Here is a 23,139-nt window from a genome sequence, read left to right on the forward strand (position 1 = left end):
TATCTTTCTTTCAGTCCACTGGCAGTTAAAAAATAAGCTTTGCTTTATTGTAAATCAGTGATAGCGTAATGCACAGTATGCAGAGCCAAGGACCAAAATGATGTTAGAGACTTAATCTAAAAACTCAAAAGAACCCAAAAATTGACATTCATTAACAGTATATATGGAAGATTTAGGCTCAAAATTTTCTGTATTTGAAAAACTGACCTAAACCTAGAAAGATTCTAGGAATTTTTTTTAAAAAAAAAGGAAGAAATCCATTTACCTCCAAACACATGCATCAAATCTTAGAAGTTGTGCAAAGTTTCCTCCATATGGTCTTAGAGGAAAAAGGTAAATCAAGCAAGAAACAAATGCAGACAGATTCAATAAAGAACTTGAAGAAAAAACAAAGAGAGAAAGCTGGGTTAATACATAAATTTAGAACCATATGAAGAAAATGTAATGGGACGTCCGAATCTCAAAATTGAAAAAAGAATAAGAAAAGCAGACTACACAGAGAAAAAAAGGAAACCAAAAGATTAGAAAAGAATAAGAAACTAAGCAAAAACATATGAGGAAGAAGAACTCGCAAGAAAATTGGAAATAGCATTACAGATACTCGAATTTACCATAATATCCATAGGTTATGCCCTTTGTTGTCCAACTGAAGTTTCACCTATTATATAGTTAAAAAGTAAATAATTTTTAGATCATTGAAAGAACAAAGCAGTAAAAGATGCAAAAGTAAGACTGACTAGTATAACCAACCATCGAATTATTATATAGATATTCGTATGTAAAAGTGAAATCAGAAACTTAATATGAACATTAACAAACTAAGCAGATGAGCTCAGATCTGCAGAACTCCCATGGAGTCTTCTAGAAGATTCTGGGAAGAGAGAAGAAGAAGAAGTGGAGAACAGTTAAACACGAAGATATTTTTGTATAAAATGTGAACTCTCATCTGATTTACTCAACTGTACAAGTGTATATATATACATTGACTAATTGACCAACTAACAAGTATACTACTAGCTAAGTATGTACAATACAATAATGAAGAATGTACAAGGAAGGGTTAATAACTAATAAATGTATGTACTCAATACCCCCCCTCAAGTTGGAGGTGAGTCCTTCACAGCCAATTTGCCTAGGACAGCTGAATGTTTGATGCCTGTGAGGGCCTTGGTGAGGATATCAGCCAATGGATCACCAGTGCTCACATGATGAAGGGAAATGAGACCTTCCTGTAGTTTGGTCCTCACAAAATGACAGTCGACCTCAATGTGCTTTGTTCTTTTGTGGAATACTGGGTTGTGTGCAATGTAAACTTCCTTTGAGATACAAGGACTTCATCCTGCTTGTAGAGGACTTCCAGACCCAAGAAATAATGTAGCCTCCCCAAATCTTTTATTCTGAACCTTTGATCAAGGAAAACCTTCAAACTCTCAATCTCTTCAAAGTCAGTTCCAGCGATGATAACATCATCAACATACACAGCCACAAAGATGATGGATGTGGAAGTTTTCTTGCAGAAAAGAGAGTGGTCATTCTCAGAGTGTTGATACCCTTTTGAAGACAGTGCCTCAGCCAACTTTGCATACCATTGCCTACTAGCTTGTTTTAGGCCATATAGTGATTTGTTTAACTTGCATACTACTTTACTTGAAATGGACTGATCAACTACAAGTCCAGGTGGGGCCTCCATGTAGACCTCTTCATGTAGGTCTCCATGGAGGAAGGCATTATTTACATCTAATTGGAATATGTCCCATCCTTTCTTAACAGCTACTGTGATTAGGACTCCGACAGTTGTTATTTTCACACTAGGGGAGAAAGTTTCAGTATAGTCAATCCCAGCCTGTTGAGTGTAGCCCTTTACTACTAACCTAGCTTTGAACCTTTCAATACTTCCATCTGCTTTATGTTTAATCTTATATACCCACCTACAGCCTATTGCTTGCTTTCTAGGTGGTAAGGGAACTAGGTCCCGAGTGTTATTAGCATGGAGAGCCTCAAACTCCTGTGTCATGGCTAGTTGCCAAGCGGGATTGAGGGCTGCCTCTTCATATGAGGATGGCTCACCACCATGACAGACTTAGCATCAAATGCTGACTTTCAGAAAATAGGGCATCAGGAGTGATGTGATGGTGGTTAGAGAACAGGGCATTTAGTGAAGGTGTGCAGTGAGATGCATTAGACAATTGAGTGACACTTTTAGGCAATTGATAAAAATAATCCTTTAGGTAGGTAGGAGTTTGATGAATTCTATTGGACTTTCTTAGAATTGGTGTTTCCAATTGTTCATGTGAAGGTGGACTTTGTGAATTGTCATCATTAGGAGAGGGTGCACTATTGATAGGTGATTCAGAGTGATGTTCTATCCCTGGAGATGTGATACTTTCAGGACCTTGCACAACATCAGTAGGGAAGGCTGGATTGATTTAATCTTCAGAACAGTTAGGGAATGAGACTGTTTTGAGGACAGTAGGGAAGGAAGCATCAGTAGAGCTTAATGAAAAAGGAAAAATATTCTCATGGAAAATGACATCTCTAGAAATGTGAATTTTCTTGGTAGTTAGGCTTAGTACCTTGTAACCTTTTGTCCCAAAGGGGTATCCAACAAAGATATGAGGGCTAGTTCTAGGTTCAAACTTGTCTCTATATATTTTGGGTAAAGTAGGGTAACAAAGGCAACCAAAGCTTCTTTGGGCTTCTTTTGGTACAATATCTCATAGGGGCATTTGTTATTAAGGTAGGTTGTTGGGAGTCTGTTAATCAGGTAAGTGGCTGTTAAAATTCACTCTCCCCAATATTTGGTTGGGAGTTTAGACTGGAATAAGAGAGCTCTGGCAGTTTCCAGGAGGTATTTATGTTTTCTTTCTACTACATCATTCTGTTGTGGTGTGTAGGGACATGTTCTTTGATGTATGATTCCTTTAGACTGATAAAAGGAGGAGGCTTCATGACTTATAAATTCCAAGCCATTGTCAGATCTAATGGTTTTTATGGATGTATCAAATTGATTTTCAATCATAGCCACAAAAGCTTTTATGGCCTAAAGAGCATTGCTCTTACAACTTAGCAAATGTGTCCAAGTGGACCTACTGAAGTCATCCACAAGGGTAAGGAAATATCTGTGGTTGTCATGAGTAGTTACATGGTAAGGTCCCCATATATCAATGTGGACTAGCTCAAACAGTTTTGATGTAGTGGTGGTTCTTTGAGGGAATGGAAGTCTGGTCTGTCTTGCCATAGGGCATAGAGGGCAAATGAAAGGTTGTCTTGGTGCAAATTTAGTGGGGATTGATGACATACCCTTCATCTTAACAAAAGGAACATGACCAAGCCTATTGTCCCAAAGAAAATTCACATCATGTTTATCAAGCACACATGAAGACTCATTCTTATTATTTGAAATGGAAGTATTTACAGGTTGAGGAATGTTATGTGAATAAGCATGATTAATAGACTCATGACTATTTACATTGGAAGAAGGAATGCAATTGCAATGAGAAATTGAAACAGTAGAAGATAAGGTGGTTCTTTTACTCTTCAGGCACCTGGAACAGAGATAATACAGGCCCTCTTTGCTGTTACCAATCACCTGAGGCCTCTTCACTGAAGGGGCCTGCAACAGACAAAGAGTGTCACTGAACATTACTAGACCTTTGAGATGTACTGCAAGGGAGTGAACTGAAATCAAATAATATTTGAAGGATGGAATATAAAGGACCCTATACAGGACAATATCTGTAGACAGTATCACATCTCCAAATTCAAGAACTTTCACCCTATAACCATTTGGTAGACTTATCAATAAAGGGTAAGGCAATTTAGTAATGTTAGTGAGTGCATGCTTGTTAAAGGTCATATGGTTGGATGCTCCTGAGTCTATGATCCAAAGGTCAGTCTTTGATTCAAAGCATTTGCATGAGGGTTTGTCAAAGTCAATAGAAGAAGTGCAGACAACAATACCTGCAAAGTTTGCACTGCCAGTAGTAGTGATGTTGTTGTTGCTAGGAGATCCTCCCACATTTCCTACTTGAAAATGCTGCAGCAGGGCCATTATTTGTCCATATTGCTCTTTAGTCAGGTTGACACTCTGATTTTCATCCTGAAGATCTTGACTGCTCCCATTCTCATGGACCATATCAGCTGGAATCCCATGCACATTTGCTACAGATCCTTTTCCCTTGTTGAATTTGTAAGTCTGGTTGTTCCCCTGGTTGTATGACTATGCACTGCCACGGTTGAAGTTCTGATTATTGTAACAATTGCCTTGGGGGTATCCATGTAACTTATAGCACTTTTCCTTTGTATGTCCTGGTTTCTTGCAGTAATCACAGAATGGTCGACCTTTGTTGCCATTGTTCACTGTGTAATTTGTCCTGAAACTTCTAGTTCCAAATGAACCTTGATGTTGTGGATTTGCATTCACATGCAATGAAGTAGAGTTTAGATTGAGGTGATTATTGGGCTTGAATTCCCTTTGTTTTTCTTCCTGTACCAAGAGAGAGAAGGCTTGAGCCATAGAAGGCAAGGGCTTCATCATGAGGATGCTCCCCCGCACTATTGTGTAGACTTCGTTTAATCCCATCAGAAATTGAATAAGTCTTCGATCTTGTTCTGCCTTGTGCATAGTCTCTTTTGCTCCACATGTGCAGTTGCAGCTGCACTGAGACTTAGCACTCAAGGTACTTAGTTCCTCCCACAGTCTCTTCATACGTGTGTAGTACGCAGTAATGTCTAAGGAACCCTGTGCAAGGTCGTTGATTTCTTTTTGAATCTGATACAGTTTCGCTCCATTCGTTTGGTCATAACGATCCTCTAACTCTCTCCACAGTTCAGCTGAGTTGCTTACATATTCCACGCTATCATAAATCTCCTTAGCGAGGGAATTGAGGATCCACCAGGTTACCATGTCATCGCACCTCTCCCATTTTGCGGAATTGAGGAGAATCCGAGCTAGGTTTCACAAATTCCCCACTTATAAACCCTAATTTATTCTCGACTGACAGGGCTCGCAACACGCTCCTTCTCCATGAGCGATATCCAATTCCGTCAAACGGAATTGGTACTAGAGCCATTCTGGGACTATCGGAAGGGTGAATGTAAAGGGGATTACCTGCATCAATGATGGATTGATCGTTTCTGCTCGTGCTAGGGCTCGTTTCTTCACCTTGATTGACAGCCATGTGTGAGGTTTCAAATCGATGAAATTGTGAAATGTAAAGTCCTTAATCGAACCAGAGATCGTCAATTTTGAGACGAATTTCAGAATTAGGTCGAAGAACACAGCGATTGAAAAACTGGAGATCGACGAAGCTCGACCAAAATTTCAAAATAGCTTTTTTGAAGAGATGACAGTAGCTCGGATTGACGTCCTGAGCTCTGATACCATAACAAACTAAGCAGATGAGCTCAGATCTGCAGAACTCCCATGGAGTCTTCTAGAAGATTCTGGGAAGAGAGAAGAAGAAGAAGAAGTGGAGAACAGTTAAACACGAAGATATTTTTGTATAAAATGTGAACTCTCATCTGATTTACTCAACTGTACAAGTGTATATATATACATTGACTAATTGACCAACTAACAAGTATACTACTAGCTAAGTATGTACAATACAATAATGAAGAATGTACAAGGAAGGGTTAATAACTAATAAATGTATGTACTCAATAAACATGAATAGTGAAAATAAGTATACCTTACGAATAAAAATGTTGGAACTTAACTTGGAAAATATTAGAGTTTAACCTTGAGATTAGAGACCTCGTGCTGCTAACTTGTTAACAAACTCATACAAAAATAGCAGCAAAGATAAGAGAAGTAAAGAAGAAGAGAAATTTCGTATTTCTTTTAAGTGTGTCCCATATCATATTTATGCCTCTATTTATATTATTCATAGAGGCTTACAAAAAGGTAGATTTAAACATGATATTAATAATTGGAATCACGGGGGAGATCATGAGTATGTTATTGAGGTGTGGAAGTTACAATCGTAATAATAAAGAGTAGCTCGGTGCACTAAGCTCCCGCAATGCGCGGGGTTCGGGGGAAAACCTGACCACAAGGGTCTATTATGCTCTATATTTCTGCAAGAGGCTGTTTTCACGACTCGAACACGTGACCTCCTGGTCACATGACATCAACTTTACCAGTTACACTAACGTTTTCCTTCCCATAATAATAAGAAGTAGTGAGAGGTTATTTACACCTCGGATAAAAATAGTAAAAATAATGAAAATAGTAAATATCCAAATTAACTAGTAATTTACAAAACTAACCTTAGGCTCCCTTTGTCCATATATATATATATATATAAATTTTTTTTTTCTTATTTTAATTTTTTTTTCAAAAATGTGTTTGCCCATAAAATTTTGTAAAATTTTGGAAATTTTTCAAAAAATTATAAAGAACACTTTTTCTTTCCCCGCTTATACTACTGCAATAATATATTTTTAAGTGAAATGCATATCCAAATATAATTTTAAATTTTAAATATTATTTTTCATTTAACTCCAAATACTTTTTTTTAAATTATAATTTTTATGTCAAAGTGCCTACTTATAATCTCTCGTAATAACTCGGAAAATACCAAAAGCAAAAAGAACAAAAAAGAAGAAGAGAGAGATAAAAAAACAAGATAAAATCATGGCCATGTTATAAATAGAATTTTATTTATGGTGAATGTCTATATTTAGAGAGATTCTAGGGTTTATTACTTGGTGGCTAAGTCACTCTCTCCCTATAAATAGAGGGGTCTTACCCCATTGTAAATCATCCCAAAATTCAATAAGAATTCTCTATCTACTTTTATCTGTAATACTCTTCTTATTCTTTTATTATTTTATAACACGTTATCAGCACGAGACTCTAACCAATTGAGTAGACGCTTTGGGATTGAGCATAATGATTGTCAATTATTCCATGAACTTCCTTCATGATTAAATTCTAGATTTAAGGTAAGTATTTTACTTTATTTTTCTCGTTTAAATTCTTGACATTCTATAATTTGATTTTAACTACAAGTAAAGATGATAAATTTTGATTATAACTCTAATGGAGTTTGTAAGAAATTATAACCACCTGAAGTGGTAAAATTTCTATGCCTCGCCATGATCAAATTCATGTATGATTGTGGGCAAAGAATTGAAACCTCGTCCCATTGAATTTGCTCCATTCTCATTCCCTTAAGAGAATGTGATAGCAGTATGTGATAAGTCTGAAAGAAGACAAAGTGAAGGTATCAATGGATGTGGACGTGGCAATAGATGAAATTATAATCGTCATCATTATGATAATGAGAATAATAAGGATTCTCAAAATAATCCTTCACTTTGTGAAAGTAATATTTGTCATCGATTTGATATAAGATTTCGTAAAGCACATACAGATGACTATGGTCCTTTCATGATGTGAATGTGAAAATATTTGATTTATGAATACATATTCATTCTTGGAAGAATATGAAAATGTAGTGGTAGTAAATATACCACACTCACCTCTAGAAGGAGGTTTGAGATGATATAAGAAAATAATATCATTATTATGGCATAAATGGTCATCGGTCACATACTTATTGTACGCCAAAATATTTTGGCATTATGATTATTAAAAGACAACGGTAATGCAAGAAACAAATCTTGCATATAACTTTGACCATAACCATAATGGTATGACTTTTTCTTTAAAAGAGATATTTACCATATGGATGTTGATGGATATGTGGTGGTACCAAAATTAATTGAGAGCTCTGGAAGAGCCAATTATTACTCTTTTGAATGAATAAAATTGATTATCAATAAGTCATTGTGTTGTAGTAAGTCTCAAAGAAACTTATTGAGTTTCTAAAGTATTCGCGAAAGCGGTTGGTTATATTGAGACTATAAATAAAGGAAAAATTTAATATCTTCTATTACTACAACCTGTAGTGGGGTAATATGTATGTGAAAAGTTACCCGCTTTATTCTCTAGTTTGTACTACACAAATAATACCACAATAAAGTGGATGTTTATTGATACAAAAACTCATATCATAATAAACTTGGAGTTTATTGATAATTGCACACGTCATGGTGTAAACCTGAACTTTATCAATATTGATAATTTATTCAGTTGGCATAATTTGTTTAGCCATGTTAATTTAAGTATGATGTGCAAAAATAAAAGAGAATTCATATGAGTAAATATTAAAGAACTAGAAAGTTCTTTACAAATTCTCTTACATTGCTTGTTCTCGTTAATTAATAGACCAATTAAAATTGGGATTGAATCCCATGAATGCTGGAAATATCAAAGGTGAATGTGGGCCCATTCATCTGCCATGTATACCACATAAGATGCATCTATGAGATGTTTACATGTGCAATTATTATTGACCCGCAACCTGGTGTTTGCGAGGTAACTTGCTCAATAATTTAACATAGAGCATAATTTCCTGATTTTTTATTCAAGATAGTTTATCTTGATAAGTTGGTTTACATCACAGCTGGTTTAGCAAAATAATTTATTGGGTGTCTCCACTTAATAGCTAAACTATTTCTTATAAGAACAAAGTTATATATATCAGTTTGATATACGTTATATACGAAAGTATATTATTTTCTCCCCTCACAAGTGGTTCAGGGTTAGGAACCAAATAATTCCATCTTAGTATTATTGATGTGCGGTGTATATTTTGATTAACACCATAACGTACAAAGGTGGATTCTCAAAGTTGAGGTAACAGGTTAGTTTTTCTAACATGAGGGGGAGACATGATAAACAGTTGAGAAAAAGTTACGTGGAATGAATTATTATTTGTACATCTAGATCCTCGAATAAAATAATATGAACTTGAAGTTCATAAAAGGATAATTCATCTGCGATATATTGCAAAGCATGCCATACACATTTGTTGACCCAAAGAAAGTAACAATATTCTTATTGCAAATGCTCCTATTAAGTCCTAGAAGGACAATGTCTATGGTACGCTTAATGCATATAGACAAATCGATTTCAAATAAACTTCTTGATAAAGAAGATGGGCAAATGAACAAAATGATCATAATAAAGAAGGCAAGTGATCTAGAAGATCACATGACATAACACTTCATAAAATCTCAAGAGAGATTCAGGTACCTGAAAATATGAATGAAAGAGATCCCTATGTTATGTCTATATGAAAATATGTTGGAACCGATATAAAATGTTCGTCGACGACATCTATGATAACGCTAAATATATATGAGGATCTTAAGTTTGGAGAAACAATTTCGAATAGAATTGATTTTATATGAAAGACATGTAGTTCAAACACTTGAAAGTATAAAGTCAATGGTATGTGCAATCAGTTTTCGATATCTTATATGTATAGCATGACATGAAAACTTGATATGCATCTAAAGTCTACTATATATCTTATATGACTTAACTTATGTGACAATCCATGAAGGATTTAAGTTGCTTGAAGCATATACAATTCTTGATCTTGAAGTACCACTTCCTCAGTGCAATTTGTGCGCAAATGTATCTTGCTATAACTATAGGAATGATAATATGATAGCAAGAGTTTTCACCTCTCTGTAAATATATTGAAGTGACGATTCCAACAAGATCATATGAAGACAATACATCTATTAGGGATGATGATTTCAAGGTGAAACAAATACGTTCAAGTTAATATGGCTGATTTGTTTATTGAATCTCTACCAAAGATCTTTTGAAGATAGTGCACAAGATTGAAATGCAAATGCTTAAGGATGTGAATTGATGCTCTCATCGGGTGGAGTTAATACGCGTTGTACTCTTTTTTCCTTACAAGGTTTTATCTCACTGGGTTTTCCTTGCAAGGTTTTTAACGAGGCAACCAAAAGGCGTATTGTTAGATATGTGTACTCTTTTTCCTTCTCTAGAGTTTTTTTTCCACTGGGTGTTATTTTAGTTGAGGTTCTAACGAGGCACATTATCCGTTGAATAGACATTCAAGGGGGAGTGTTATAAATAGAATTTTATTTATGGTGAATGTCTATATTTAGAGAGATTCTAGGGTTTATTATTTGGTGGCTAAGTCACTCTCTCACTATAAGTAAAGGGGTCTTACCACATTATAAATCATCCCATAGTTCAATAAGAATTCTCTTTTTACTTTTCTCCGTAATACTCTTCTTATTTTATAACAGGCCACCTTTTTTTCGCGATTCCCCACCCGCACGTTGTATAATTCAAGCAATCATTCTTTCTTTACTTACCCCGCTCCTTTGCTTTTTTCACAACACACTACACAAGTCAATTCATCCCTTTTTATTTTTTCCCTTTTTTTTTTGGTAAAAATAAGCGCTTTGTTTTTTCTCTTTTTCCTTAAACTTCGCCAATTTGTCCCCTTTCTTCTTTTTCGTTGATTCATCTGCTAATAGGGCAGAACCAAAAAAAAAAAAAAAAAAGACATACGTATACAGTTCTTGCATGTAATTATCTGTTCGCACATTGATTATACATTTTTTATTACAATCAATGGAGATCGGTTGATTTTGGTTGTCAATTAGGGTTTCAATTTCTTGTCGGTACTTGAATATTGTAAGGGTTTGTATTTATTAAACGATAGTTCAAGAATTAATATTTTTTTAATCGGTAACCTTAATTGGTTCTTCCCATTTTTCTAAGTTAAATAAACTGGGTGCTTTCTATTTCTGGGTTTTTGGCATTTGATCCATAGTTGTGTATTTAGGATAGATTTATGGGTAAAATTTGTATTTTGGGTTTTTGGGATTTGGTGTATTAGGTGAAAGTGTGATTGTTGCTTTTTATTATTTGGTTATCGAAATCTTGAAGTGGAGTTGTTTAGTTTACGATGGATCATGTTGTGGGTGGGAAGTTTAAGCTGGGAAGGAAGATCGGAAGTGGGTCTTTTGGTGAGCTTTATTTAGGTATGTTCTTAGCTTTTGGGGCGTCAATTGCATTGGATTTGCTTATATGATCAACTCCATTTTCTTGGTGTTGACATTTATTTTCTTAGTAGTTGCTAAACTCATGTGTGTCGCCTCTTTGTGTTTTGATTCAGGTGTGAATATACAGAATGGAGAAGAAGTTGCCATTAAGCTGGTATTTCCTGCAAACCAAATAATGCCATATTTCTTTCCTATTGCTTTTTTTTTTTCTTAATGAAAAATCAGTTTAGGGATGAGTGTGAGTTTTAGAGAACCTTTAATTTTAAAGCACCTAAAGATTTGTCTCAAAGGACAAATTATTTAGTTTTTTAAATGGACCCTATATACTAGAAGGAATGAGGATTCATGTATTCGACCCTGACAGTCTGTAATTGAGATGTAGTTGAACAACTGACTAACTGCGGAATTCATGCTGCTATGTTGTTTCGTTTTTCTTGTGTAATCTTATTGTTAGCTTGATGTTTAGCTTTAGGGGTCGTTTGGTAGGAGGTATTAGAAAAAATAATGCAAGCATTAGCTCTATGCATTATTAATACCTTGTTTGATACATTTTTTCAACCTGTTAGCTACATCATACTCGGTATTATCCTATGTATAAGTAATGCATAGAAAATCATGGCATTAGTAATACCAAGGCTATTAATGCATGCATTAGTATGGTTAAAGACAAAATTGTCCTTAAAGTCCCTTAAAGCTAGAGAATATGGAGGTCATTTTTGTCATGCAATGCATTATAATTTTAATACACCACACCAAACAGTAGATAAGAAATAATATCTGCATATCTAATGCTTGCGTTACTAACCCATGCATTAATAATACATCTTATTCCGCACTATTCTTTTACACCCTACCAAACGACCCCTTAGTATCCTCAGGGTTTTGTCATAGAGTCCTATTTAGCCTATTCAGATATAATGGGTTAGTTGGATGGTGAAATCCTTCTTCACCTTATCTTATTTAGTCTATTCAGATATAATGGGTTGGTTGGATGGTGAAATCCTTCTTCACCTTAACTACCTTGATTGCCACAATATTTTGAGTTGTATACTTTTTATTAGATCTCTCTAGAAAGAGATGATTATTAAGCATGAGAACAAGCATGATTGTTTGATCTGAAAAATTTTTGGTTGAATGATCTATTAAAGTGTGTTGATTCAAAGCATCTGTAAGTTGGGAAATCAGAAAGTATATGTCTCTAGCTGTGTATATGACTTCATTTCCTAGAACTGGTTTTCTAGTCAAGTAGAAATGTAACGACAACTCTAGAAAGGCTCCTTTTTTTGTAACGGTGGTGTATGGGCTCGCTTTCGCGCACCTGGACTATTCCACTAGGTACCGTCTACCTCTACCAACACAGGTACCAGTGTAACTCTCTTAGATGGGAAGAAATCACGTAGCATTTTTTGTCTTATGCTAGGATTTGAACCCTAGTCTCCAGTTTTTTCACCCAATTCAATGACAACTAAACCACACCCTTGGATGCTTAGAAAACGCTCTTTTTCTGTAGATTATCTATGCATATTCACCAGAAAAAGAAGTGTTTAGCCATTTAAAAAAAGAAGTGTATATGTTGAAGAGTTCAGAAAGTAGCAATCTTATCTGACAGTAAGCGTCCACATTCATTGTTATCATGGCCTATGGAAAAAACCTATTTTTGTCCGTCATGATGCTCTTGGAATATGAAAGCAAGACTAGATCTATTGCGTATTAGCTTTAAATATTTGACGAGCTATAGACATCTAACCAGCTTTTTGCTGGCTCACATCAATAAAATTGTAGTTTATAAAAAAACGAGCATATAGTAAATGATCTTTATTTTGATGGGAATTAAAGATTCTAGTTGTTGATGCAACAGTACTATTCTCACTATATGCTCATGACTTCATTCTCTTGGTACTGTAATATCAGGAATCTGTCAAGACAAAGCACCCTCAATTGCACTATGAATCAAAAATATATATGCTTCTTTCAGGAGGAAGTAAGCATTTGTCCCTCACATCTGTAGCCCATTCTTTGCAAAACCTTTTAATATGAGAATGTCATGTGTCCATTCTCAAAAAAATTGAATGCTGCTTGTTCTGATTGATCTTTTCTATGCCATTCTGATGAAGCTGGAATCCCCAATCTTAAATGGTTTGGAGTCGAAGGCGAGTACAATGTAATGGTCATAGACCTTCTTGGACCGAGCTTGGAAGACCTATTCAACTATTGCAATAGGAAACTTTCATTGAAAACAGTTTTGATGCTTGCAGATCAGCTAGTAAGTAGTTCTTTCACATTTTTAAAGAAAAATCACTGTTGTGCCTGTTTGCTTATGCATTTAAGGGTAATAATCTTGGGGTATGTGTCTTTCAGATTAATAGAGTTGAATACATGCACTCAAGAGGATTTCTTCATCGTGACATAAAGCCAGACAACTTCCTAATGGGCCTTGGTCGCAAAGCAAATCAGGTTTTGGTTCATTTCTATGAGAATTTTGTGAATGGATGGAGTTTATTAAAGTCAATGCTTTGCCTATACAGAGAGGGAAAACTCACTATTTGCTAGTTTCATTTCAGATTATCAAATTAATTTGTAAATATTTGGTCATTTTGTTGGATGAATAACTTCTCAGTTCTTATTATTAGTGTTTGTTTAAAATGGCTTTTTTATGCCTCTTGGTTTCTGATAATCAAACTCATTGTGGGGTGGATAGTACCTTAGTCAATTTTCTGAAGTTCATTAAATGGAGTTGTAATTTGGAACTAAAATTAATTATGATTTTTCTCTTTGAAAATTATTACCGAGTTTAATTGTTTTCCTTATAATGCAATTTTATTAGGAAATGAAATGATAGTTTGTTATATATTGCCATTTTATTTATTTATAGGAAATGAAACTCATGTATGGATGAGTTAGAGGCTGACTTTTACTGGTGGATGTTTGAGTTTATGAAGTCTATAATTATGATAGTACTACTTTCTTCGTAAATGGATTTGCTATAAATGTGGGATTTGCTTTTGGTAAGTTGCTGAAAATTTGAGTTGTGTCCTTTAGAGGGTATAAGGAATCAATATGGAATTGAGGGCTTTATGTTATGATGATATACTTATATTGGTATGTTCAGAGGCGGATCCAGGATTTTAAGATCATGGGCGCACCACGATACTTGCCATAATATCAAGTGATGTGAAATTTTTTAGTGTTTTATGACATATTAGTAATTTTGCACATTATCCATAGAAATAAACTATAATCTTGCTAATCTAAATTTGTGTTTGTCATTAATATTATCAATTATAATCTGACAATCATTATATAATATTTGTCTTAAATTTGTTCAGGTTTTAACATTAAAATTCAAAATTAAGAGGGAACGTAAGATGCTAATGAAAATTTAATGCCGTAAATATTAAAGCTTGTGCAAGTTTTAGGGCTAAAAGAAGCATGAAAAATATCAAAAAGCCTTAGAGCATATAAGTAGTTCTTTATATGTGACTTGCTTATCAAAAGAAACAACTATTTTATCCTAAAATTTGGAAAATAATTCAATAATTTGATTGGAATTCAGATATGTTTAAGCAATAATTTGGGATAAAAATATTTAAGCAAGTCTCATCATGAAGTTAGATCTTATTGTCACATAAATTATTTATAATAAAACTAATTTATATAGCGGTTCAAGATAAAGACAAATCTCAATGGAAGTAATCAATAGTTTAATATGTGACTCCTTAAGTTGTTGTTTACCATGAAGTCTTGGAGAAGGAGATAAACAAAAGGAAAAATGATAAGAAGGACAAAAGAGAAAAGAAATAGAATTGAAACAAAAAAGAGCTATGAAGTACAAACTAAATACGTAGTGCCCATGGGGTCTCAACTGGAGGCACCAATGATAAAATTTGAGCATGGGTGCCATCTACACTATATAACTAAACCCTAAAAAATTTATACAGAAAATTTACTTTTAGTTGATAGGAGGATGGTTGCATGTGCCCCACAATTCCTAACATGTATACGGGTTTTAATGAATGGCTAGTTATTGTGTTGGTTTGTGTTAAAGTGCATCTTATGTCCATTTTTCTTTGACTTTTAGCAAACCCCAGTTACCATTGGGCTTCCAAAACTGCTGTATTGAAATTAGAGCTTAAAGGAAAAGAAAGCATATGTGATGTCAAGGTTTTTTCCCTAATGGTGCTAAATCTGAATACTGATGACAGGTGTACGCCATCGACTTCGGGCTTGCCAAAAAGTATAGGGACCTGCAGACACACAAGCATATACCGTACAGGTAGCACATTAACCACTCTGTTAATTAATCCCTGCAATTAGTCATTCTTATTTTTTCTGAATGCTTGTGACGATGCTTTATTAGCCCTAAAATAAAGAAAACTGAAAAGGAACCATCCTTATTTTCTTTTATTGCTCCTATCGTGTCTCCATCATCCAGATACTTCTATTCTCAAACATTAGTGAGGATTTACCGGAGAATAGGTTCGCACTAGAGGAACTTGACAGCCAAGAATTCTCTAGCAAATGACTTCATTAATTATAGAACTATGGTGGCCAGCAAAAGTGAATTTTGTAAGTGGTATTTTTCCTTTCTTGTTCATCAAGCGGTAAGACAAGGGGGCAACATGAAAACATATACTCACTGGACAATCTGGCGATTCGTGTATGCAACGCCAATTGGAGAATATATGATAGATTAGTATTGATACTTGATCACTTATGAAATGGAGATTTTTTTCACGTAAATTTTGGGAAGCATTTGAAGTGTAAGATGTTTTAATTGGTAGTTTGACAGAATCCGACTTTTGATGCTCGCTTTAGTTTTCATTGGTTTTTCTTGCCTCTATAGTTGTACCTTCTTTAATCCAGAAAAGGCACTATTTGCTATTTGAGAGCAGATTTTGACCAGTGTCCTGAGTGAGATTGGAAGCTGGTTAGTTGAGTCCAAACTTAGAATGTAAAACAGAAAATAATTGCTATAAACTTATCGTCAGAGTAAATTCTAATGACTTTCGAAAAGCCGAATGACAATGGGTTATGGTATTGTGTTGCATTTACGTGGATGGCTGTAAATGGCTGTAATATACTGCGTATTAATTATGTAAATCGCTCGTATGGTGCCTATGACATCAATGTCATAATTTGATGCACTTGGAAGGGAGATTGTGGAACGCAAATCGTAAATTCAAGTTTATGGAACTGTGTGTCCTTTGTTGATGTACTTTAATATTGTGAGTAATATATCAGTTGCTGGTACGGTGCTTAATTTCTTAATAACATTAATTTGATGCAACAATTGGAAGGAATTTTTTTTTCTGAGAACAAACAGTTGGAAGGAATATTGTGGAAGGCAAGTTTTGTATTGTCATTACTAGTTTATGGACTATATGTCCTTTGTTGATGTACTCTATGGTTCTTTGCGTGCTATGAAAATTGTTTATTATCAAAATGTAATCATCAGTAATAGTGTGGCATCTGATTCATCTCTCATTGTGCTCATTGAGTTTTTCTAACCATCTTTTTCCTCACATGCCTCTAATTAAAAAAAAGTGTGGTGGAGTGGCAAGTAAGAAGCATCTGTATAATTCTACTCTTAAATGACTATTATCAAGTTCTAGTCGAATGAGTTGCCCCAAGTAATTTTAGTGACAATTTGATCCTTGTTCCCTTAGTTCGTTCGGAGCAACGGTAAAGTTGTCTCCGTGTGACCTATAGGTCACGGGTTCGATTCGTGGAAGCAGCCACTAATGCTTGTATTATGGTAAGTTGTCTATATCATACTCCCATGGGGTGCCCTTCCCTGGACCCTGCGTGAACGCGGGATGCTTTGTGCACCGGGGCTGCCCTTTTCCCTTGCTTCGTTCCTAATGAAAGATTAAAAGGAAAAGATCAAGAAAAGACTTTACGCTGGTCAAATTTTGTGTCTTTTTATTCTTTGTTTTGCTATTTGTGGGAAATATGTGTCTTGGCTGTCTTTTACATGGTATTATGTCAAAAAAATTCTCAGGGAAAACAAGAATCTGACAGGCACAGCTCGCTATGCCAGTGTCAACACACACCTTGGAGTTGGTAGGTTAATCTTGTTTAGGCTGTCAAGTAACTATACAGGCATGGTAAGCCACAGATTCTATTGTAACTGACAAAAAAAATGTTTGTCTTGTTTTTTTTTCCTGGCAGAGCAAAGCAGAAGAGATGATTTGGAATCTCTGGGTTATGTACTTATGTATTTTCTTAGAGGAAGGTTGGACTTATGCGGTGTCACCTTTTCTTTTTGGCATCGTTTCTGACCAGGTCCTGTGTATTTGCAAATTCTATGGACGTCTTCACTGACTTGATGACAATTTCTTTTGGCTCAGTCTTCCGTGGCAGGGATTGAAAGCTGGTACTAAGAAGCAGAAATATGATAAAATCAGTGAGAAGAAGATGTTGACTCCAATAGAGGTACTATTTATGAGTATGAATGATGATGTCAAGTACTCTGACTGCATCTATTCTGACAAAGTGGACATCCATATGTCAACTGTCATAGAAATACTTCAGTATATACATCTTATTCTCAAGATAGATGGTTTTGAAATGTAACATATCCAAAAAAAAGGACAATTTAAAAATGCATTCATCTTATTAAGCCAATTTATTATCTTGTCTGGCCTGTCTTGCCTTTAATATAGATTATCTGCTGATGATGCGAGAGATCAGATGAGGAAATTGACACAGGATTTGATGGTCTTTCTAACAGGTGCTATGTAAGTCATATCCGTCAGAGTTCATATCATACTTCCATTATTGTCGGTCGTTACGGTTTGAAGATAAACCTGACTATTCATATCTGAAGAGGCTTTTTAGGGACTTGTTTATTCGTGAAGGTATATCTGTAATCCTCTCTTTTGCTTTTTCCAATCTACAGGCGGTCTGATCTGTAACTGTCAATTTTAGTGTGAAGTAGACGTGTTGTAATCTCTGCTTCTTAACCATTTCACTGGTGCAGGTTATCAGTTTGACTATGTGTTTGATTGGACCATTTTGAAGTATCCTCAGATTGGTGCCAGTTCTAGAGGACGTGTTAGTGCTTGTAAAACTTTGTTTTTGATTATAGTTGACAACCTGTTCTTAAATTTTTCTTAAGATGGACGTGTCTGCAATTTTTTTTGCCACCAGAATATTAGTGGAAGTGCGGCACTAAATGCTGGGCCATCTGCTGAAAGACCGGGAAGGGCATCAGGTAATATCTTTGACCTAAAATTATGGATTTTTTTGTCGTCCATTTCTGATTTTTTAATTTCCTTAGATGGTATGCCCAAAATCTTGAGTCGGCATGTACTCCTTTTTGCCTATTCAAATGGTGAATGTTCGGAGATGTGATTTTTCATGTAAAAGCTGAATACTGACTTGGCAGCTACTGAAAATTTATCACTCTTTGATGCTTATCCAGTGGGACAGGATATCCGAGACAGGTTTTCTGGTGCTGTTGGAGCATTTACACGGAGGAATGCTTCTGGTTCTGGCAGGCATGACGAATACTCAAGACACAAGACTTCAGATGATATACCTTCATCTAAAGATGTGGTATTGATCCCTTCTCTTTCTAAAAGCAATAGAAAGAACAGAAAATAAAATCTCAGGCGATTGGTTTGCTTGTGTCTTTAAGATGATTGTTTTTTCCAGTGAAAGAGGAGTAGAAATATTATCTTAACAGTTGATATATGCTTATAATTTTACAGCAATTTGATTCAGAAAGAGGCCGTAACTCAAGAAATGGTAGCTCGTCCAGAAGGGCTGCCATTTCAAGTAGCAGACCGAGCTCTTCTGGTGAACCTACTGATAGTCGCTCAAGCAGATTAGTGTCGAGCAGTGGCCGCTTATCTTCCACACAAAGGGTTCATTCTGGATTTGAACCAAAACCATCATTGTTTTCCCGAACTTCACTTGCAAAGGGCAGCCGTGATGACCCTCTTCGGAGCTTTGAGCTTCTTTCAATCAGAAAGTAAAGAGAAATTTTCTCGTTGTTTGAATCTTGTAATCCTATAATAGGATGTCTCCGTGCTGTAAATTGAAAATTTTCTACATGAAAACTAAAGCTTTATCTGACTTTACATTATTACTTGGTTTGTTTTCCGTGAAGAGTTTCTGGCCATTGTAACTCCATTCAGGCTCATCCGAAAAAAGTGATGAGTAATATGTACCAAGGTGGATAGTTACAATAAATATTCATGATGTACGAACGGATATAATATCATTTGTGCAGGCCTCTATAATGTATGGTGGAGATATTCTGTTTTCTTACTGATATGATTATCAACTACCAGTGACCAGTCCAAGGGATGGAAGTGTAAGGCTTCTCTAAAGGCAGCTAACCTATTCTCCAGTTCATCAATCTCCCTACTGCTACATTAGTTGGTCGAAGCAGTATAACTCCAAATTAACCATAATTTGCTTTTGAATGCAGTGCAACTCAAAGCATAAGCATAGGGAGTGGTACCTTTAACATTGTATCGTAGAGAAGTTAATGAAAATATAAAGTTGTACTGGGGATTCTCTAGTCTATGATTGATATATAACTTCATGGATTTGGAAATTTTCAGCGCAGTGTTACCCATTTGCAAAGCTCAACATTAATCAGTCAGTAAGAGAATATACGCATTAGATGCCATAATTACTACACTGTACAAAAGATATTAAAGTGCATCCTCTCGTATCCTTTACTTGTATCTTTCACCATCATATTCCCACTTTACTATAGGGTGCGCATCGGTCAGTTATCGGTTTATTAATGTGCTAAATTGATAACCGAACCGATAAGATATCAGGTATCGATTTGTCGGTTATCGATCCTTATCGGTTCGGTTATCGGTTTAGCCGATAAGAATAAAAGATATCCAAAATATTCATATTTTAGAAATCGTGATCATACTGTTAAGAGAAAGGAATTGGACTTTTGCTCACAAGAAAAGATGGATTAAATTTCAACTTTAGAAAGAAACAACTTTCTTTGCATTTGAAATTCCAATGAATGATCTCAATTTTTAAAATTATAAGTTAGTAGGAGTAAGGAATAAGACATTCAACAATCTAATCTTATTAACTATCTCACTGCGGGGCGGACATAACTAATAGAAAAATAATAAATTCCTAATCTTGTAAATACTAAAGAATCAGTGCAACAAAAGAAACAAATAGAAAAACTAAAAATCTAAACAATTAATTCTTTAAAGTATAGAACTACAAATCTTAATGGAAGAATTAAGATGAGAAATTTTAGAAAAGTTTAAAACTTACTCTAAGGAATAAGGTCTGAAAATGAAGAGTAACTGCGAAGAGAATTGAGAGAATGAAATCATAAGGTGACTTTATATACTTAGTGGATAAATTATAATTTTGTTAAAACTTATTGGGCTATCGGTTTAAACCGTTAATAAAATTGAGCAAACCAAGACCCGAACCAATAACCTAATAGTCAAATAACATTAAACCGTTATCGAACTATTTACCCAATAACCCGATATCCATAACCCAATAGCATTTTATCGATTCGGGCTATCGGTTATACCCAATATACGCCCAGCCCTAATTTACTACCAACATCTCGTCTTACAGACTTGCACAATTGAGAGCTCCCTACATCCAATAGTAAAATATCTTATCTTCCTATCTCACCTTTACCTTTTCAAGTATCTAAGTGAAAGTTGAAAGAGAAATATGTGCAACACTGATAGTTTTCTGCTTCACCAAGTGGTAAGCTTAACACTTGTGATAACTCCAAGAGGTCGTGCAAAATTAGACTTTCAAAGTTGAGATAGAAATCATGGTTATATGACAAAGTTTACGTTGCAATATAGAAATACAAGCAGCAAATTCAGAATATAAAGGAGCAGGTAATATATAAGTGGTGGTTTCTCATGATAAATCAGCAAAATCTCGGACGATAACTATCTCAAAACGTCTTAAATATTGCATGGCAATAAACAGAAATTTCTTTTATAACATCTCTCAAAGCTAAACAAAATACAAGATCCATAAATCCTATATATCAATCGCACTAATCAGAGAGCTCCTAAGCAGCTGTCTTCTTAAGCTTTGCAAGCTCCTGTCTCACAACTCCGGCCCTCTGCAATGTTAACATACATGTATCAGGTTTTGATAAGAGACTTATAAAACAAGGTTGTACCTTAATCTTAGCAAAATAACAAAATGAAGCTTACTTAAAAATAGTGAGCATAACATTACCTTAATCTTTGCCAACATAAGCTTGAACCTGTCAAAATCGTTAAGTGCAGCCCTCCTCTTCTGCACTATCAACTTCCTTCCCCATGAACTGTTCTCCCACTTGGTCTTCACATCTGGGAAAAGACCAGACAAATACAGGCTTAGCCTTCTTGCGAAGCAGATAAAGCCCATAAACCAACTGCTGATTCACAACTTATAGAATTTTAAGGAAAAAACAGATATAGTAAGCATCAACACTAACCAGCAGCTTCCATAGCCTCGACCAAGGTCTTCTTCTTTGGGATTCTTTTGATGTCAATTTTGATATCTGTGAGTGAAAGTCTCTTGAAGTTAATCTGGCTCCTCACCATGTCTGGAGCATCAACAAGAGCCTGTAATCATCTCAAAGATAAATGAAAATGAGTTTACAGTTGCTTCATTTTCCACGGCTATTTCAACATTGATTAAGGCAAAATACCATCTATCCAAATCACAGTATATTATAAGCCATGTTACCTTTCAGACTCCTTTTCAGTGGGTACAATATATGAATCATATAACCCCCCCCCCCCCCAATTAAGTAAATGAAACAAACAATCAATCAAACGACAATGCGTCAATCTCAAATCAATTGGTGTCAGCTATATGAATTGGTCTTCCCATTCTAGAACAAGGGAAATAAAACTAAGGAAAACTTAGGTAACAGCCTTATAAAACCGGTACAAAAATAACACAGAAAAAAGACTATCCACAGAAACTATCTAAACAATGTATTCTAGTCAGAATCATTAACACAAGGCCTCAGTCCATATTTGCTTAATCAAGTTATAATGATCAGACAATGTAGGCATATTATCTTATTCCATCATAGGTCTTGTATTAAATCCTCTAAAAACATTTAGAAACGATAACCCATAAGCGTTTCACCAATATCAACAAATTCAACAAAAATTTCTGTACACACCTTTACAATCAGTATTTCATTCACTATTTGTCTACTTATTAAAACTAACTAAACAATATATTCTAGCCAGAATCATTAATAAAAGGCCTCAGTCCATATTTGGTCAATCAAATTATAATGATCAGACAATGTAGGCATATATTATCATACTCCATCATTGGCCTTATATTAGATTCTATAAAACAAATTGAAAAAGACACAAAACTAAAAAATTAAATCTTCCTTTTTGTTCAGAGAAATTTAGCCAGCAGCTAGCTCCAAACGGTACAAATTTCATCGAGCAAAACCTAAGATGAAACAAAAACAGAAAAAAGTAAAAGTACCCTGTTTTGGTCGATGACGTCGACGATAACGACCAGCTTGCCATATTCCTTTCCGTAGTTGATTAAGGCTACCCTTCCAATCTCCACGAACCTCTTGAACGGCTAAACAACGAAACACAATACATTAATTATCAAATAATAAAAATATCGAGTTTATTTATGAATTTCTACAGGCCAAATACATTTTCGAACCAGGACGATAGAGTAATTTGTAAAGACTCACCATTTTCGGCGATCTGAAGGAGTAGACGCGCGAGCAGGCTATGAAAAGAGGAGGTGGAAGGAGTAATATAGTGCTAGGGTTTTTCAATGTGGCTACTGACTGTAGTATTCTAGTATGGGCTTAGGCCCATAATTCGCTGAAACGTGGAAGGAGGAGTGCGAATAGCCCAGCCTTTTCTATGAATTTGTAGGAGGTCAAAACATGGGCTGGAAAGCCCACTATCCTGTTACAACCACAACGGAAGAATTAAGGGGAACTTACCGAAATCACTACCTTTTAAAGAGCTTTTAACAATCCCTAGCTACATTTTATGGATTTACATTTTGTAGCTAGTATTGGACAATTCGTTATATTTGAGTGTATTTGAAAATATTGTTCAGCTGTATTTTTATTTTCGTCGCATGTATTTTTTTAGGATTCTCCCTCCCCTTTTTCTCTCTCTCTCCCTTTATATTTCCACACCTTTCTTTCTTGTAACTCTTTCTTTTCCCCTTTTTTTTCTTGCGAGTAGCTGTATC

General features: G+C 35.2%; 3 protein-coding genes across 3 annotated transcripts; 1 reads left to right on the plus strand and 2 right to left on the minus strand.

Annotated features, from left to right (window-relative positions):
* LOC109237572 lies at window positions 4,220–4,906 on the minus strand. The gene has a single exon (XM_019403895.1). It carries the CDS (start codon window positions 4,904–4,906, stop codon window positions 4,220–4,222), a length of 687 nt encoding a protein of 228 aa, XP_019259440.1.
* On the plus strand, window positions 10,199–19,191 carry LOC109229187 (casein kinase 1-like protein 6). Its single transcript, XM_019394536.1, has 14 exons — window positions 10,199–10,893; window positions 11,028–11,068; window positions 12,826–12,895; window positions 13,029–13,177; window positions 13,273–13,368; window positions 15,117–15,187; window positions 16,916–16,977; window positions 17,086–17,149; window positions 17,265–17,349; window positions 17,648–17,774; window positions 17,897–17,970; window positions 18,067–18,130; window positions 18,341–18,474; window positions 18,630–19,191. The coding sequence occupies exons 1-14, from the start codon at window positions 10,818–10,820 to the stop codon at window positions 18,894–18,896; spliced, it is 1,380 nt and encodes a 459-aa protein (XP_019250081.1). The 5' UTR covers window positions 10,199–10,817; the 3' UTR covers window positions 18,897–19,191.
* Window positions 20,761–22,730, minus strand: LOC109229198 (probable 60S ribosomal protein L14). The gene is made up of 5 exons (XM_019394547.1): window positions 22,622–22,730; window positions 22,399–22,500; window positions 21,374–21,503; window positions 21,133–21,245; window positions 20,761–21,013 (listed from the first exon to the last, which is right to left on the minus strand). The coding sequence occupies exons 1-5, from the start codon at window positions 22,622–22,624 to the stop codon at window positions 20,960–20,962; spliced, it is 402 nt and encodes a 133-aa protein (XP_019250092.1). The 5' UTR covers window positions 22,625–22,730; the 3' UTR covers window positions 20,761–20,959.

Source organism: Nicotiana attenuata, chromosome 1, assembly GCF_001879085.1.
Source record: "Nicotiana attenuata strain UT chromosome 1, NIATTr2, whole genome shotgun sequence".
Classification (NCBI taxonomy): Eukaryota; Viridiplantae; Streptophyta; class Magnoliopsida; order Solanales; family Solanaceae; genus Nicotiana; species Nicotiana attenuata.

Bases quoted from the DNA above. Each gene is read 5' to 3' on its own strand.
- LOC109237572 (XM_019403895.1), bottom strand. From the start codon at position 4,906: ATGGTAACCTGGTGGATCCTCAATTCCCTCGCTAAGGAGATTTATGAT.
- LOC109229187 (XM_019394536.1), top strand. From the start codon at position 10,818: ATGGATCATGTTGTGGGTGGGAAGTTTAAGCTGGGAAGGAAGATCGGA. The intron at 13,369-15,116 runs GTTTTGGTTCAT...TACTGATGACAG, and splicing joins TTGGTCGCAAAGCAAATCAG to GTGTACGCCATCGACTTCGG. The intron at 16,978-17,085 runs GTAGGTTAATCT...TTTTCCTGGCAG, and splicing joins CAACACACACCTTGGAGTTG to AGCAAAGCAGAAGAGATGAT.
- LOC109229198 (XM_019394547.1), bottom strand. The intron at 21,246-21,373 runs GTTAGTGTTGAT...GTCTTTTCCCAG, and splicing joins CGAGGCTATGGAAGCTGCTG to ATGTGAAGACCAAGTGGGAG. The intron at 21,014-21,132 runs GTAATGTTATGC...TTAACATTGCAG, and splicing joins TTATGTTGGCAAAGATTAAG to AGGGCCGGAGTTGTGAGACA.